Source organism: Glycine max, chromosome 12 (assembly GCF_000004515.6).
Source record: "Glycine max cultivar Williams 82 chromosome 12, Glycine_max_v4.0, whole genome shotgun sequence".
In the NCBI taxonomy this organism is placed as follows: Eukaryota; Viridiplantae; Streptophyta; class Magnoliopsida; order Fabales; family Fabaceae; genus Glycine; species Glycine max.
The window spans coordinates 37531148-37547231 of NC_038248.2; the positions used below are offsets into that span (position 1 = coordinate 37531148).

General features: G+C 29.3%; 2 protein-coding genes across 2 annotated transcripts; both read right to left on the minus strand.

The window, feature by feature from the left end:
• Positions 1 to 11842: 11842 nt before the first annotated feature.
• LOC106795345 (coumaroyl-CoA:anthocyanidin 3-O-glucoside-6''-O-coumaroyltransferase 2) lies at positions 11843 to 13875 on the minus strand. The gene is given in 4 exon segments (XM_041007249.1): positions 11843 to 12115; positions 12117 to 12164; positions 12285 to 12459; positions 13862 to 13875. Coding segments are annotated over 4 exon segments (510 nt in total).
• A 148-nt stretch (positions 13876 to 14023) lies between these two features.
• LOC100811456 (coumaroyl-CoA:anthocyanidin 3-O-glucoside-6''-O-coumaroyltransferase 2) lies at positions 14024 to 15687 on the minus strand. Its single transcript, XM_006592770.3, has one exon. It carries the CDS (start codon positions 15685 to 15687, stop codon positions 14242 to 14244), a length of 1446 nt encoding a protein of 481 aa, XP_006592833.2. The 3' UTR covers positions 14024 to 14241.
• Positions 15688 to 16084: the final 397 nt, after the last annotated feature.

The window sequence follows — 16084 nt, forward strand, 5'->3', positions numbered from 1 at the left end:
GTAAACGTTTGTTGGGTCTAATGAAAAGCAAGGACGTTCCCTGACTTTATAGCAAAAGAAAGTGGGGATCTTCGTTTGAAGTCAAAAGGATTTGGTGCCGTCCTTCTGCTATGTATTTATCAACAGATGTATACACATGATTGCACTGTAAGTATAATTATACGCATTTAATACGTACGCAATACATGCATACAACATACATTTCTTAAAAATCAGGACAAATATATGATATCATGTTATTATATAAATAAAGTGAGGTAAATGTATGGTAAAAAAGAGACAGATAAAATGAAGAAATTCTATTAAATTTTAAGGAGCAGTAGTATAATTTCCTTTGAAAAATATACATGCAATACACATTTATCTGATAAAGTTTCAAGAGAATGATATTATTTTCATTACCATTTTTGTGAGAATAATGTATATTATCTATTGTAATTATTTTCACTTCCCAATTGTTATGTTATAAATTCGATTTTCCGATCTCTGTTGTGGTCATTTCTTTTAATCTATTTTTTTCATTAAATTACATGATTATTTTGCATAAATTATTTTATATTTCTATTACTGCTATTACAAAAGTTTAGATCTCTCAATTGTAAATTCAATGCTAAATTTTAAAATTTGAAGCATCATATCAAATTAACAAATATAAAGATTATATGTATATATATAAACATAAGCAAGTGGAATGTTAGGTAATGTAGTTACACTCAAAGACAAAAATTTATCATTTGTAGTTTTTTTTTTTTTTTTACAAATCTCAAAAGCAAGATCTTACTTAAGAAATTCAAACTCATCTTCACTTATACCAACATAGTATTAATAATTAAAAACACATTTATTAGCATTTTTATAAATATTTTTCACTTCTATGTAAATATAAAAGAAACAGAAAATTTGCTATTCCTATATTGATCTAAACATAACTAATAACTAAAACAACTTGTGTGTTATTGGAGTTATAAAATTTTGTTTAAATTTAGGGTGCGTGATATATTACTATTTTTGTTTCTCAATTTTCACTCTTTTATGTTTTTTTTTTAAAATATTTCTTAAAATGACTTTATTTGGTAGTTATTTTCAACCATTATAATAATTTTTTAATACAAAATCACTTAAGAATTAATATACATTTTTTATAGACAAAATGATTTTTATTATAATATAAAATAACTGGTAGCATAAGATATGATAAACACCTACTAGGATCAACTTAGTGGGGAAGAGTTTGGATAATATAAGTGAGATTATAGGATCTAAATTAATTCATTGTAACTTTTGTACAAACAAAAAAAAGATATGGTCTCACTATCAATAATACTTAATATATGTTTTTACAAATAATTACAAAATTGCACAATTTAGAAGATATTTTTTAAATCAATTTCACACGTTTCTTTATTTATGTATTAATAATTTATTTAATTTGAGATAATCTAAAGTACTGAAATATAAAAAATATTGGTTTTAATTCCTTCACTTTTTATGTCAATAGGAGTACTTTTTTAATAGAATTATATTATTTTAATAATTTTTTGTTACCTTGTTTTAAGAGTGAAATATCTATTGATTTTTTTTATAATTATTTTTTTGTTAGAAAAACAGACTGTTCACTTTTACTAATAAATTTTTTCTTCCTAGATATATTTTTTTTAATCCACGGTTCTTGAATTTGATATCTTGTTATTTAAGACTTTCGAACTTAGTTTTACTTGAACTATGTAATGCTGGTATCTAATTTTTTAAATACAAAATATTGGAATAATTTTGAAGACAAGAATCTAATTTTCTTTTTTAATGAAATAAATTAATCTAGAAACTGCTTATATGGTTTAATTTAGAATGATGAAATATAAAATCAAGTTTTGATCATTGGTTACTTTTTATGAAAAATTGTAGTTTACTTAAGTATAAATTCTTTGCCAAGCTAAAATAGTTATCAAAACTTAAAAAGAAAATGAACAAATTGAGTAACATGGTGTTTGATTTTCTAAAGTCTAACTGCATCAATTGGTTTAAAACTATATATATATATATATATAAAATGTATTTGACATAGAGAATTATAAGTTTTTGTGCTCACTTACATTTTAATTCTTATTTGGAGTTTCATATAATTGCTTTTGAGCAGTCATGAATAAATTTAGGTTAAATTATTGATTTATTTTGCATTGAAGACAAATATGGCTCTTATTACCGGTGAATGTGAACTTTCAAACAGAACTTTAACATGGAGAATCACACGAGCATATTCAAAGAACACATGCACCTATGTCAGAGGTTTCCAAGGGGAAAGAAAACGATGAATCAGCTGGAATTGCAGTCACAGCCACGGCCACGTCTACTCCCGTTAGTCTTATATTAGGCATTAGCCACATATTCACACAATTAAACAAATTAAATGTATCCGTAGGGACTAATTTATTAATAGATAGGAGTTGAGGAACTAAAATTTTCATTATTTGTTTTTTGGAATTAATCCTCAACTTTCCGGAGGTTTTTCATTACTGTTTTATTTGTGTTGGAACATCATCATAACCATTAACTTAAGAAAAGTTGAGCATTTTAATTAATTATTGGATGATAATTAATCTGAAAAACAGTTTTGCAATTATATTATACGAAAATGAATTTATAAAATTATACTTTTTTAATATCTTGAATGATTTATAATATATATTGCAATTTTTAAAATTACAAAAATTACGTTTAAGTGATCAAAGGACTATGAACAAATATATTTAGAGACCAACTTTATTGATCCAATTCTTAAGTAAGGTTTTGTGTTATGGTTTGAGTATTTTGGATGAAAAATAATTGTTGAGAGGAAATTTTTTACAAAAGGTAACTAACTAAATTTTTAACAAAAATTAGTTAAAATAATAACTATTTCGTCATAATAATATGATTAAAAATTTATTATATATTAAGAGACTAATTCAGACTGGATGCTCTTAGTCCACACAGCGTACAAAGAAATTCTCAAAATTTTTAATTAAGAATTAATACACGAAGAAATGGAATTTCCGGTATTTGTTTAGTTGAATGTATACTCAGTGGCAGATCCAGATACATATATAGCTAATTGCCCCACAATAAATTTTTTTATATTCAAAATATATTTAATAATTATAATTTTTCCCCACAAAAAATTAGTGTTGTTCCATATAGGACCATTTTTTTAAAAAAATAATTAATATAAAAATTTATCATTCAACATTTTTAAAATATTTGAAAATATGTAGGAGGAAATTATAATATATAAAAGCTTAAGTATTTATCATTTATTTTTGTCATAACATTACATAGTTTGAAAAAACTTATAATATTTTTTTCTATTAAAATATTTGAATTATTTTTTCTCCCAATAAAAATATTCAGTATCAACCACTGCGTATATATACATGCATACATATTTAAGTAGATTGGGGCACTGACAGCCATATATGAATCATAACACGTAACATTAGGTTGAAGAAAAACGATTAGTTTACACGCCACATTTTTTTAATGTCACTTTTACCTAATTAAGTTAAAAACATAGAGTAGCTTCTCTTCAATAACTAAGGCATGCCTCCATTGTTTATAGAAGGAGAGGTCTATAGAAAACACATGGGGGGGAGGGGGCTTTTTCTTTTTCATTGTAAAACTGTGTTGGGATCAGGGTGAGAAAATGAACATTGAATTTGAGTTTGACCTTATTAGCTTTAGGTGTATTATGGGGAATGATTGGACGGTAAGTTTGTTCAGTTTCCTTATCAACATTTGGAGAAATTTTATTCTACTCTTACGTCGTATTACTTTACTTGGCTGTCTCCCTTCGTTTCCGGGCTTGACTAGGGATGTTCCTTATTTGATTTGGTTTAATTTTTTATAAAAAGAAATTATCTGAATCAAATTTAAAAAATACATAGGGTTTGATTTTTATTTAAAATAAAATTTCAATCAAACTAAATAAATATTTTTTGATTTAGTTCAATTAGATTTTTGTGATTTTTACTAAATATTATTTCTTTAAAATTTAAAATAAAATTCAATATTATTTCTTTAAATTAAATTATATTACAAAAAATTGTTAATAATAATATACGAAACTTATTTATATATTAAACCTTCTGCAATAAAAATTTATTAAATTTTCATCAATTTTAAATCAAATATATCTTTAAAAAATTTTTGAAAAAAAGTGATATATATTATATAAATTCATATTCGTAATAATATAAAATATTATAAAACTTAAGTAATATATACACAAAATATATTAACATTAAATTAATATAAGTGTTATTATAAGTATTGTAGTTTGATTTAGTTTTAAAAAAATACAAACGACTAAACTGAAAAAATAAAATGAAAGATTAAATAAATTTTTAAAAAATATAAACGACTAAACTAAAAAAAAGATTAAAAAGATAAATTAAACTTTCTAAACAATAAAATATCAAACTAAAAAATAACTAAATAGGTTATTTAACCTATTTAAGACTATATATGTTGTCTAATAATGACCACAACGAACGTCTCACACAGCTCGGGAATCTTCCGCCTACCTACTAAGACTAATGTACGTACAAATTAAAGTACAAGATCATGAACACAATTGGTTAATATATCTAAATCCCGAAATCGACCTCAGAAGCATTTATACCACATCTAGTTACGTAAGAAATACTGAAATACTAAGTTTAATTTTACAAGCCTCACATAAATAACTTTCTAATTTTATACTACATTTCATCTTCTCCTGTGAATACTGATTAGAGAGCATCAAAATCTATTCCACCTAAGCTTGACTCAAAGATCATCAGAGATTCCAACTTCCACTTCAAATATTTCCTGTCTTGGGATGGTGCTGAATTAAGTGTCTGTTTGGTTTAAGAATTTTTCGCATTCCAATAAATGTTGAATATAATTTTATTGAGAGAAAACTTTGACACTTAATGTACTAAACACCAATACAAACACAGCCTAATTTATCAAAATCCGAACGAAAATATACTTTACTTAATGTATACACTATACACCTTAATATATAATTTTAAAGAATTACTTTTTTATTTTTTAATTGAAATTACGTAGTCTAAGTTTGACTTTTTGGTTACTTCTGTCCTATGTCAAACTTAAACACTTTGATGAATTGATGCACGCATTGCAAGGGATTTATTTTTACAGGTGCAACACCAATTAAAATGTGCGAGCTAGTAATTACTCTGTCCGACGTATATTATTGTCTACTTTAGATTATTTTACATAGATCAAGAAAAAGACAATAAATAGATAAAAAAATAGTAAAATAATTTTATATTTTCATTAATTTAATTATAAATTTTGTTATCCACAGAGATATATATAAATAGAAAAAAATAATCTTACATTAAAAAATTAAAATAATAATTTTTTTAAAATAATTTTTTTCTTACATGATAAAAATAATATCTTATGTGAGATTCATAATGTTTAAAATATATATACATTTTTTTATTTTTGGGCCATTATATTTCTTTTTTTTATTATGTGATTTTTTATACAAAAGGTTATACAAATTCACATAGAATATAATAATTGATTATTTTGTGGTTGGTTGTTCTGTTAAGCCTACCAAAATTAGTGCTTATTGTTTAAAATTATTTTCTAAAATTTAAAATTATACCAAACTGATTGGCTTTGATGATGTGTCAACCTAAACTCTTACCTTCTAAGTTATAACAATAACAAGAGGTCAACCCCAAATTCTTGGACACATGTCTGCTTATGTGTGGCCAAATTTCTGTGGCAGGGAGCATTTTAACGATCGTATATGACAGTTGTCCATTTTTGTTCCAAGAGTGAAGTCAATGATGCCATAGACTCTTGACATTTGTGATTTGCAGTATGTTGCTTCATCTATTTTAGCATCCGTGCCCATATATTCAAAAGCCATGGAAAATCAGGTGCCAAAATTCATCAACCTTCCATCTAACAACGTGGGATTTAACGGTCAAATGTTATTTTAGTTCATTCTCTCCTATTAGTTTTTTACTTTTTCTACCAAGAAAACATTATTATTATACATCTCTCGGAGATCTCACACGATTGTGGTTCCTGTTTTCTTAAGTTACAACCTGCAGAAGGAGAAAAGCTTCATAGTGATGTCACTTTTGTTGTTGCTTGCTAATTGTGATCTCCTTGTACTTCACTGTAGACATGGTGGTCCATTATTCGCTACTAGCTAGCAGAGAAAATGATCTAGAAGAGTCATTTGTTATTTGCCCATTTGAATATGTCTGTTTATGGTATTGAAGAATGGCGCTAATCTAAGATAATGATTAATGTTAATCTTTTCTTTTAAATAGATGATGATGAATGTGAATCTGACAAATTTTTATTTTTCACTTTTTAAAAATAATTAAAGCAAAAGAATGAGTCTAGAGATGACAAAAATATTCATATTCACAAATACCCGCAAATAAAATGTACAACCAATTCAATTAATTTGGATAGTTAAATGAATATTTACCTCTCATTTAAATTGTTCTTTTCTCTATCTATTTATTGACAATGCGGGACATATATGAAGGTGCTTGAGAAATACTAAAAACACATTCTCATTCTCTCTTAAGCTTTCTTTCTAAGATTCTCACTATGATTTGTTAGAATATATTCGAAATCATCTTTTTTAGTAGGTTTTGGTTATCATTTAACGATTCTCTTTCTTAATTTATATTAAATAAGAATTTTTTTTTATTAAAGTTTATGATTTTCAATAAATTCTAACCAATCATATAAAGAGTCTTTGAGGGAGAATACCAGAAAGAATGCCACTAACATTTCTCATATCAAAGTTTGGTGTATGTCACTACTTGCTTATATGCATAAAAGTTAATTTAATAATTATGTATTGACGGTATAAAATAATTGTATATTTTCATTCAATCGTAAATAACGATTGAAATCAACTGTAAACAATTTTACATTGATAATTGTTAACTTCTTGACAAGTATATCAATTCATCCATGTATTATTTTAAAATGATAAGATCAAGTGTCAAGTCAATAGGGACTTTGACTATACTCAAAGTTTATGTATATCAATTTTTTAAGCAATTAATGAATTGATTCAAATATGTGCAACATGTGACATTAAATGTAAATTTGACATAAAATTAAACTATGAAGTTGCATGTGCAAGGGGCGAGACAACAAACACTCATAGTAGTGAAGTGATGGTAGATGCAGAATTATGGACATGTTGGGGGCTTAGCCTACCAAAATTACTCTTTATGTAATATTAATGATTTTTCTCTATTCAATATTATTTCAATTATCACCAACATCTACTTGCATACTCTAACTATGACTCCTCACATGAAAGAGTCTAAGCTACCTAATTCCTCCCCTAATCCCTTAAGAGATAAATTAGACATGTTGCATTATAAACATAGATGTATAAAATAGGCTAAATAATACCATTTCATCCCTAGAGATGACTTATCTATATGTTCTTTTCTAGTTCTTAAGAGATAAACATTTCTCAATGCATAAATCCTATAACATCACATGAGCATGGATGATCATACCACAAATATAAAAATAAACACAGAAAAGAGACAATAATACTGAAATAACATTAAATGGATAGTTAGAACATTACATCTTTGATTACTAAACTCTCAAGAATGGATAGTTTAGCCCCATTGTCATAAGAGACTTACAAATACAAAAAGGGTGAAAGTAGTGGAAGGGAATAGAGAAAAATGGAGAGGAAAGGAAAGAAAAGCTCCCAATGGGTGGTTCTCCCTCCAAAAGGACGAGCCCTAGTCTTATGCTCTATGGAATGCTAAATGAAAATGTTCCCTCTTTTTTTTTTCTCTTAAAATGCAGAAAAATCATTTTTTTTTTCGATATTAACCGTGTGTTAAGCGAGACTACACGCTAAGTGCAGGACAAGGGGTCACGCGTTAAGCGCGCATGCATGAGACAACTGGCTTCCCATGTGACTTCTCGCGCTAAGTGGGGGTGACGCGATGAGCGAGACTCCTAATGTTTAACACAAAAAAAAGTAATAAAAAAGAAAAGAATCACATAATTTTTTTTTGATTTAATTACATAATTTATGTATACATAATAATTATCAATAATGTACCAAATATGATTATTTGTGATTGAATAATAGTATAAAATTGTTTTTTTCTCTATTATGGATTGTTAATTAGTATAATTGTTGATTTTTTTTAAAATTTTATTTTTAATAAGTATCCATGAATATCCATTAATATTCACAGGTGTCTACTTAACAATACTTGCGTGCATATGAGGCAGACATGAGACAATTTTTTAGTCAATAGAACAAGTAATGAAGGCATATTATTTGGGCTTGCTTTGTCTCTCTAATATCCTTAGGTGAGTCAGGTGGAATATAAGAAAACTGACAAAGTTTATTTCCTTTATAAAATTATAAGAAAAGAGTAAAGAAAAATAGATATTTGAATAGAAAATTAAAAAAAGAGAATAACTAGCAGTTAAAACAATAACCAAGACAAATAAATAATTAAAAATCAATTATGAGAAAACTCTAACTCAATGTATAAATCTTAGTTTCACTTCTTAAGATTGCAATTTTTCTGACAAATTGATTCTAGTTGTTAACAAGTTCTAATAATCAATCCTTTCTTACTTTTTTAATAACCAAGAGGACTTTGTTGATTAATTTCCCAATAATAGACAACCCTAAACAAGCTGCTAGGATTTAACTTACAATGCATCAAAGGGATCCAATTCAAACCAACAAACGCACAAGGATGGTCATTCATTTAGACTAGATTATATTTCTAAACAACAATGCAAGTGTAATTTTACCACTAACTATATTTGTGCACTCTACAACAAGATGTAGTTATATTTGACTTATTATTTCCTTTCTTTTTTTGATTTCAGTTAACTTTCATCTTTTTTAAGGATTAATTTCCCCCCTTTCACATAAAAAATTAATAAACCAAACAACAGTAATAGAACTGAGAAGATAAAACTATACAAATTAATAAAGAAATGTTATCAATAGTGTTTGTTTTTTACTTCCAATTTTTTAGTATAAAGTTGATAAAAGTTGTTGTCTCCTTGTTTGATGTTTAGGAGACATACCTATTTTAATTTGTAGTCAGTTGCATTAAACAAAAATAAGAAACAGTAGATATAGTTAGAGTTGCATTCTCTAAACAATAAATTAAATATGAAAGTTATCAGCAAAAACTAAAATATGTGAAAATAATGTGTTTCGAAAGCGAATTATACATGCACGGTTTTCCTTTGCGTTTCGTAAATGTTCATCGATCTCGTGCCTAGATCTATACTACATGATCAGTGTTGTGGGATAGCTGGATAACAATCACGCGTCACCATATCTTTATATACATTTTTAATACACGGTTTTAATTATTTATTTGAAGCACCATATCACACCTAATCTTAGTCAAATGGCTGAGGATTGTATTTTACTTAACATATCATAGGCATAGCCACTTAGATGATTGCATATGACCTGTTTTTGGTAAGTACTTTGCACAAATGAAAGGTGGGTGACGACAGCTTGCCTTACACAGTAATCTAACACCTCTTAATTAATTGAATAACATATATGAGTTTACAATGTGAATTTTGTTATGTTAGTTGTGTGGTTTTCAAAACTCCAACAAACTTTTAGTCTTGCATGGTCTTAATTGGTTTGTTAAAATTTTTTTGGTATAGTGTTGGTGGGGTTCGCGGTACTTGAAGAGTTACACGTAGAGGGTCACGCTGGTCTCAAGAGCTTCAAGATTGCCATCTTTGTTTTTGGTGGAAGCTTGCAAGATTACATGGGGACGTGCTTATGTTTATTCAAGTGGGAATCACACGGAACTTAATTAATTGACAAAAACTGAAGAGTTGGCGCTTCACGTAATAAACACGTATTATCATTGCCTAAGTTCCTTGAAGTTTATGATGAATTTAAGATAATAAACGATTGCGAAAGTTTATAAGTTAAAAAAATAGTGAAAATTTGGTAAAATTTTGGATAAGGGTATATATATATATATATATATATATCGTTGTTTGAAATCTTATATTTTGGTTGGTATGTTTTTATTAAATAGAAAAATATTTAATTAAGTAAATTAGCTCGTGAAAATTTTGAAGAATAAAAATGAGATGAGAGTTTGGGTAAAAGAAAATCGAAGGAGATGAAATTTATTGAATGTTAAAAAACGGAGACATAATTAGTTAAAAAAAAACTTTGGAAGACCAAAATGATACATAATGCAAATTAAAGAAAATAAAAGTTCAATTAAATCTTGTTTTTTAGCCAATTAAATCTTGTTTTATTTTGACCTTTTTTAGAGATGAACCATACACCTAATATTTAATCATCTTTGATTTTGTATTTTTTACTAAGAAATGTGTATACTCGATTTTTAAATGACTACTTGACTAGACTTCCAAAAATATGTTGCCGATGAAGTCGACCTAAGTTGATTAAGTAGGAAGTTTGAGTTCTTATAAACTTCCAACTTCCAGTTATTCTTATGGATAACAAAGAAGACTTCCTAAATCTTCTATCATTTTGTTTCGTTGCGGTAAGTTTGCTAAATAGTGCTAAATTCAAGCTAACGATATTATCTTGGGCTAATGACGCAAAGAGTAAGCCCGTGGGCCAATGACAGTGTTTTGCAGTGCCATTGTGTATTTCAATGATATAATAGGGTGAATGAACCGATTCAATTTGAAAATAGTTCAAATTTTGATTTGATAATCAGTTTATTAAATTTGGTTCATAAATTAAATTAAATAAATTAAATTTGAACTAAAAATTGACCTCATTAAATAAATGGGCCTTATTTAAATTGTGTATAGTGCAAATTATTTGATTCATGAATTGGATATATATAATTGTTTGGATTTTTTATTTTTTTATATATGTAGTGTGGAGTAGTTTTTATTTATACAGACTTTCATTGTAATTATATTTTTTTTATTATACTTGGTGACCCTTAATAAAATAAGCTTTATTTTGCCTTTTTTAAAAACAAATCAAATAATCATTTTATCTAAAATCTACTGATAAATTGAGACTTCAAAATATATAAGATTTAAAAAATTTAACTGTTAATATATGTGAGGGAGATTCAAGAGGTACACCTGTGGAACACAAGTCACCACATAAAAAGACCTGACACTATACTCTAACCCAAAACCTTAATGCTCAGGATTTATGGATCTTCTCTTCACTGGTGCTCAACCTTTCCCCTTCTACTCGATGTGAGACTTTACGTCACACTTGTAACCCAAGCAATACCTGCAGGAGTATGTGTGTGAGCACTCGAGCTAGCAGTTAGGCTGTTAGCTAGGCCGTTAATTCTGTTACAACAAACTATAGCATTTCAGGAAGAATTCCAATTGTATAAATTCAGAAATGACAAAGCAATGAAATAAGTCAAAACTTAGCTCCATTTTAGCTTTCTTTCGTTTTTATCTGATCTCAGTCCTCTAACAGGTTACTACTTGGTGGACCTATCTCGTTGGTAGGCTTATTTAAAGTGCATGCATTCCTTCTTATATGGAACCTTACCTCTGCATGTAATAGCACTTCTTGCGCGCTGTTATTAATGTTATTCTATTTGGCTATAAAAAAAATTTCATTAACTATCCAAAAATTATTATTCTCAGCAGACTAAATTTCTTAAACAAGATAAATCACCAAATTATAATAAATATAACATCAGAAGATCCTTATTACAGTTGGGGAAGCTAAAATCAACCGAGTCATTGACTCGATTTTTTTATATAGACCTTAGCTTCAGTTTTTATTTAAATCGCACGAATAAAATTAGAATTTTGAAACTTGAAGTCCTTGTTCAATGGCAGACCTTAAATATTCAAATTCTGTACTTGTGCACACCAAGCCAATCTCAAGTCCTCCTTCTTTATCCTCACTTTCAGCCAGAGACATACCCTTGAAGGAATGTATCATTTCCACTTTGGTAGGCCTTCCAAATCCAAAATCAGTCTCATAAACAGTGAACTTTGGTGATCCTGTAACCATCAAGGTACTTTCCAACACAAACATCTTTGTAAAAGATTCCCTCCAATTTTCTGCATCGATCTTTGAAGAGTTCACTTTTCATATCAGTCACTGCTCTTTCGATGACCTTGACCACATTCAATGACCTTGACCACTTTCCAACACAAACATCTTTGAATTCAATAACCTTGACCACATTCAATGACCTTGACCACTTTCCAACACAAACATCTTTGAATTCAATGACCTTCACCACATTCACCAAACCACTTTCTCCCTCGAGGTTTTTTCTCTTAAGCGTTGCATAACATAGAGTTAAGCAGTTTCCAAAGTATGTTTCTGGCGCAGAATGCTCAAGGCGATCTCTGCAATCTGCAGCAAAACGAAAGAACTCCTCTTTGACATCTTCTTCATCATCATTTCTGCATCTTGTTTAAACCAAATTAGCCCACACAAAGGCACATTACACCTCAAATCAAAAACTGAAAACTCACAGCAACAGACCTAGTTTTTTAAATTATTTTTTATTCAATTAAAATGATGTTATCTGATTTGAAAAAATCATGAAACTTAATTAGTTATCAGTGTAAAGATGGTTTACATGCATGGTACATAGCTTTTAGTCTCTAAGTAATAATATAAGCAACAAAATTGATTATTCTATTGTATTTATTTTATACCTGTGTGATTTTGACATGAAATAAGTATTTTGCTCATGTTAACAAAATAAATTAAATGCAGGCGGACCAAATTAACATTCAATGGAGAGAAGCGAAGCTATTGTGGATAAAGGTGTAATTTTGACGCTGTCTCATTGTCAACCCACTTGGCATATTATAATGGCCCTAAGAATTTTAGTTCATCTAATGAGGGAGTTTAACAACCCCAATCTGCATAACCACTTGATTAGTCAGGAGGTTGGGGCGACTTAAGGGTGGTTAGGCCACAAATTATAATTACTAGAGCAAATATTTTTAATTTGATTTTGGCTACAGAAATCTTAACTTGCATTGTCAAAGAATATTTAACTAGTCCTCTATTTTAAAGTAATTTGTGCTCACTCTTGATTAAAGTATTTTTATCCCCTTTAACCAAAAGTATCTTTAGTTTTTTGTCAGAATATATTTATTTTCCCTTTGATTTTGACTAAAGTATCTTTATTAAGCCCAAAGTATATTTAACTCAACTTCAACAATATATAATAGCTTCGTATTAACTTTACAAAAATATCTTTAATTTGACCTTGATCCAAACATATTCTCCTCGGTCAAATTAATTCCAACTCAACCCCAACTAAATTATCTTTGTGACACCAATTCCTTTCTTAACTCCTGTTTGAAGGACATTTGAGCTAATCACAAGAGATCATTAAGTATAAATAATGTAAAACATTATAAATAATCGTGTATGAGTTTCAGTATATATCTTACCAAAACCAAGATTGTGTTTTGAATTGACAGTATAAGATTATAATGTTAAGGTGAACAAACAATCAAGAGCTTGTGAATTTAATTAGGGTTAGTGATTTTAATCATAATCTTAATTTTCTGGAAGTTGCATGTGTTGTTATTTGGACACTGAAGATTAAGATGACTGGATTTTAATCCAATACCCTAGTGCACCGACTTGAAAAAAAATTAAAGCTGAGGAAAATTGCTCTGAGCCACACTCTAAATAATTCCTAGCTACATGTCCTAAAAGTTTCTAGCAGTGTGACATTGACCAGCTAATTTCATGAATTAGAATGATAAAATAGTTGCTTACTGTGCTTATTAAGTGTTTCCCCTCTCTCCCCCACTTTAGCTTATAAGAGAAGCCAAGCACCTAAACACCGTCATTTCCCCCTCCCCCCATCTTGAGATGTATTTAACTTTTAATTCTCAACACAAATAAGCAATCGAGTGGGAGGGGTATGATATAATAACTTATGTTTATGGAACATAATTAAGTGACCAAACAGTACAATATTGTTTTTTAGGTGAATGCAAACAGTACATTGATCACCTCATAAAACCTTCATAACAATCATGCATTAGAAATTAAGGAAACAAGATATCCAAGTAACTAAACATAAATCCAAACATCCTTATTAAAGTCGAGGAAGTTAATTAAAATCAACCATGATAACTTGTTAACACAAAGTTAACTTTTGGATAGACCTATGTTTTGATTTTTATTTAAATATATATCACAGTATAATAGATTTAGGATTTTGAAGCTTTTAGTCCTTGTTCAATGACAGAAAATAAATCTTCAAACTCTGTACTTCTACACACCAAACCAACCTCAAGTCCTCCTTCCTCATCTCCACTTTCAGCTAGAGAAATACACTTGAAGAGATGTACCATTTCCACTTTGGTAGGCCTTCCAAATCCAAAATCAGTCTCATAAACAGTGAACTTGGGTGACCCTGTAACCATCAAGGTACTTTCCAACACGTACATCTTCATAAACGACTCCCTCCAGTGTTCTACATCTTTCAAGGGTTCAATTTTCATATCAGCCACAGCTCTTTCAATGACCTTGGCCGCATTTACAAAACCATTCTCTCCCTTTAGGTCATTTCTCTTAAGCATTGCATAACATAGAGTTAAGCAGTTTCCAAAGTATGTTTCTGGTATAGGATACCCAAGGCGATCCCTGCAATCAGCAGTGAAACCAAAATACTTCTCTTTCACATTTTCTTCTTCATCATTTATGCATCTTGTTTTATCCAAACTAGCCCACACAAAAGCGCATGCCACCACAAATTTTGACATATATTGTGGCGTGTTGAATTCCTCACTCTTCTTCCACTGATTCAGCACCCATCTTCTTAGCCCCTCAATGTCTTCTCTTCCAAAAACAATCGTTGCTTTGACATAATCTTCAGTATTTTCATTGGAAATCTCAGAAGTTTTACCAACCTTCCAACTTGACCTCTCTTCAAAATAATCTCTTAAGAAGATAGCTTCGAGTCCTTTGGGGTCCTTCAACACTTCCCTATCAAAGCAAGGCGTTGACTTCTCCACAAGAGTCAAGTCAACTCCACCACTTCGACAAATGGAAGACCAAGACTTCATGAAATGGCTGCAACAGTTATCATCCATCACGTGGCAATACGTGATTGCGATGCAAAGGCCATGGTTGGGGAAAACCGTGGCTTGCAATGCCACCAAAGGGAAAATGAACGTGTCATCGTGTGTATATGTGCATGTTAACTTGGGAACCAAGTGATCCAAGTCTTTGAGGCTTTTGGGGTGGTTTGATGATAGATTTTTGAAATCTGCTTGGGACTCGATGATGGTTAAGGTGACAGAGTCATCATCGGTGCAGCGAATGAAGGGTTTGTGGGGTGGTGGAGGACAAATGAGGTTTCCAGCGAGAGGGAAGAAGTGTTGAAGGGTTTTAGAGAGAGAGGTTTTGAGAGAAGGAAGGGTGGTTTCAGAGAAATGGAGTGTGGAATGGGGGAACTGATAGAAGAATTGGCGTCTCACATAAATAGGACCTGCCAAAGGCAAATCAAGGAATGTGAGGGGAAGAGTGGTGATTGTTCTCACTGCTGGAACAACCTGAATTTTTCCAACAAGCTTGTGTTCTCTAAGAACCACCATTTTCTTGGATGGAATTTCTGAAGAATATGAAAGGAACTTATCTGTTGAAGCTAGCATGTTTAAGAGATGCAGTGTACGTATCTATATATATGTTCTGTCATCTTTTCGTCTTTGAAGGATTCAAAATAGAAAGGCATATATTGCATGCCTATGTGACTACTAACAATTTTGAATTTCTGATACGTATTCTACATCATATTTTTATTTGACTTTTGAGGGGGGGAAAAAGTTTGACAAAATATGTATACAAATACGGGGTTTTATTTATTTCTTTAAAAAATAATTTGAAATTAGTGTAAATATATTATTAGCAAATATCATGACTTGATACAAATAATATAATGATTAGTCTCGGTAGAAATAAATTGTATCTCTTGATGGATTTATATGCAATAAAAATGTTAATTATTTTAAAACTATACATGTAATCACTAAAAAAAATATTATTATTTTT

What these genes read in the sequence shown, in the direction of transcription:
- LOC100811456 (XM_006592770.3), bottom strand. Translation starts at nt 15,687, where the DNA reads ATGCTAGCTTCAACAGATAAGTTCCTTTCATATTCTTCAGAAATTCCA.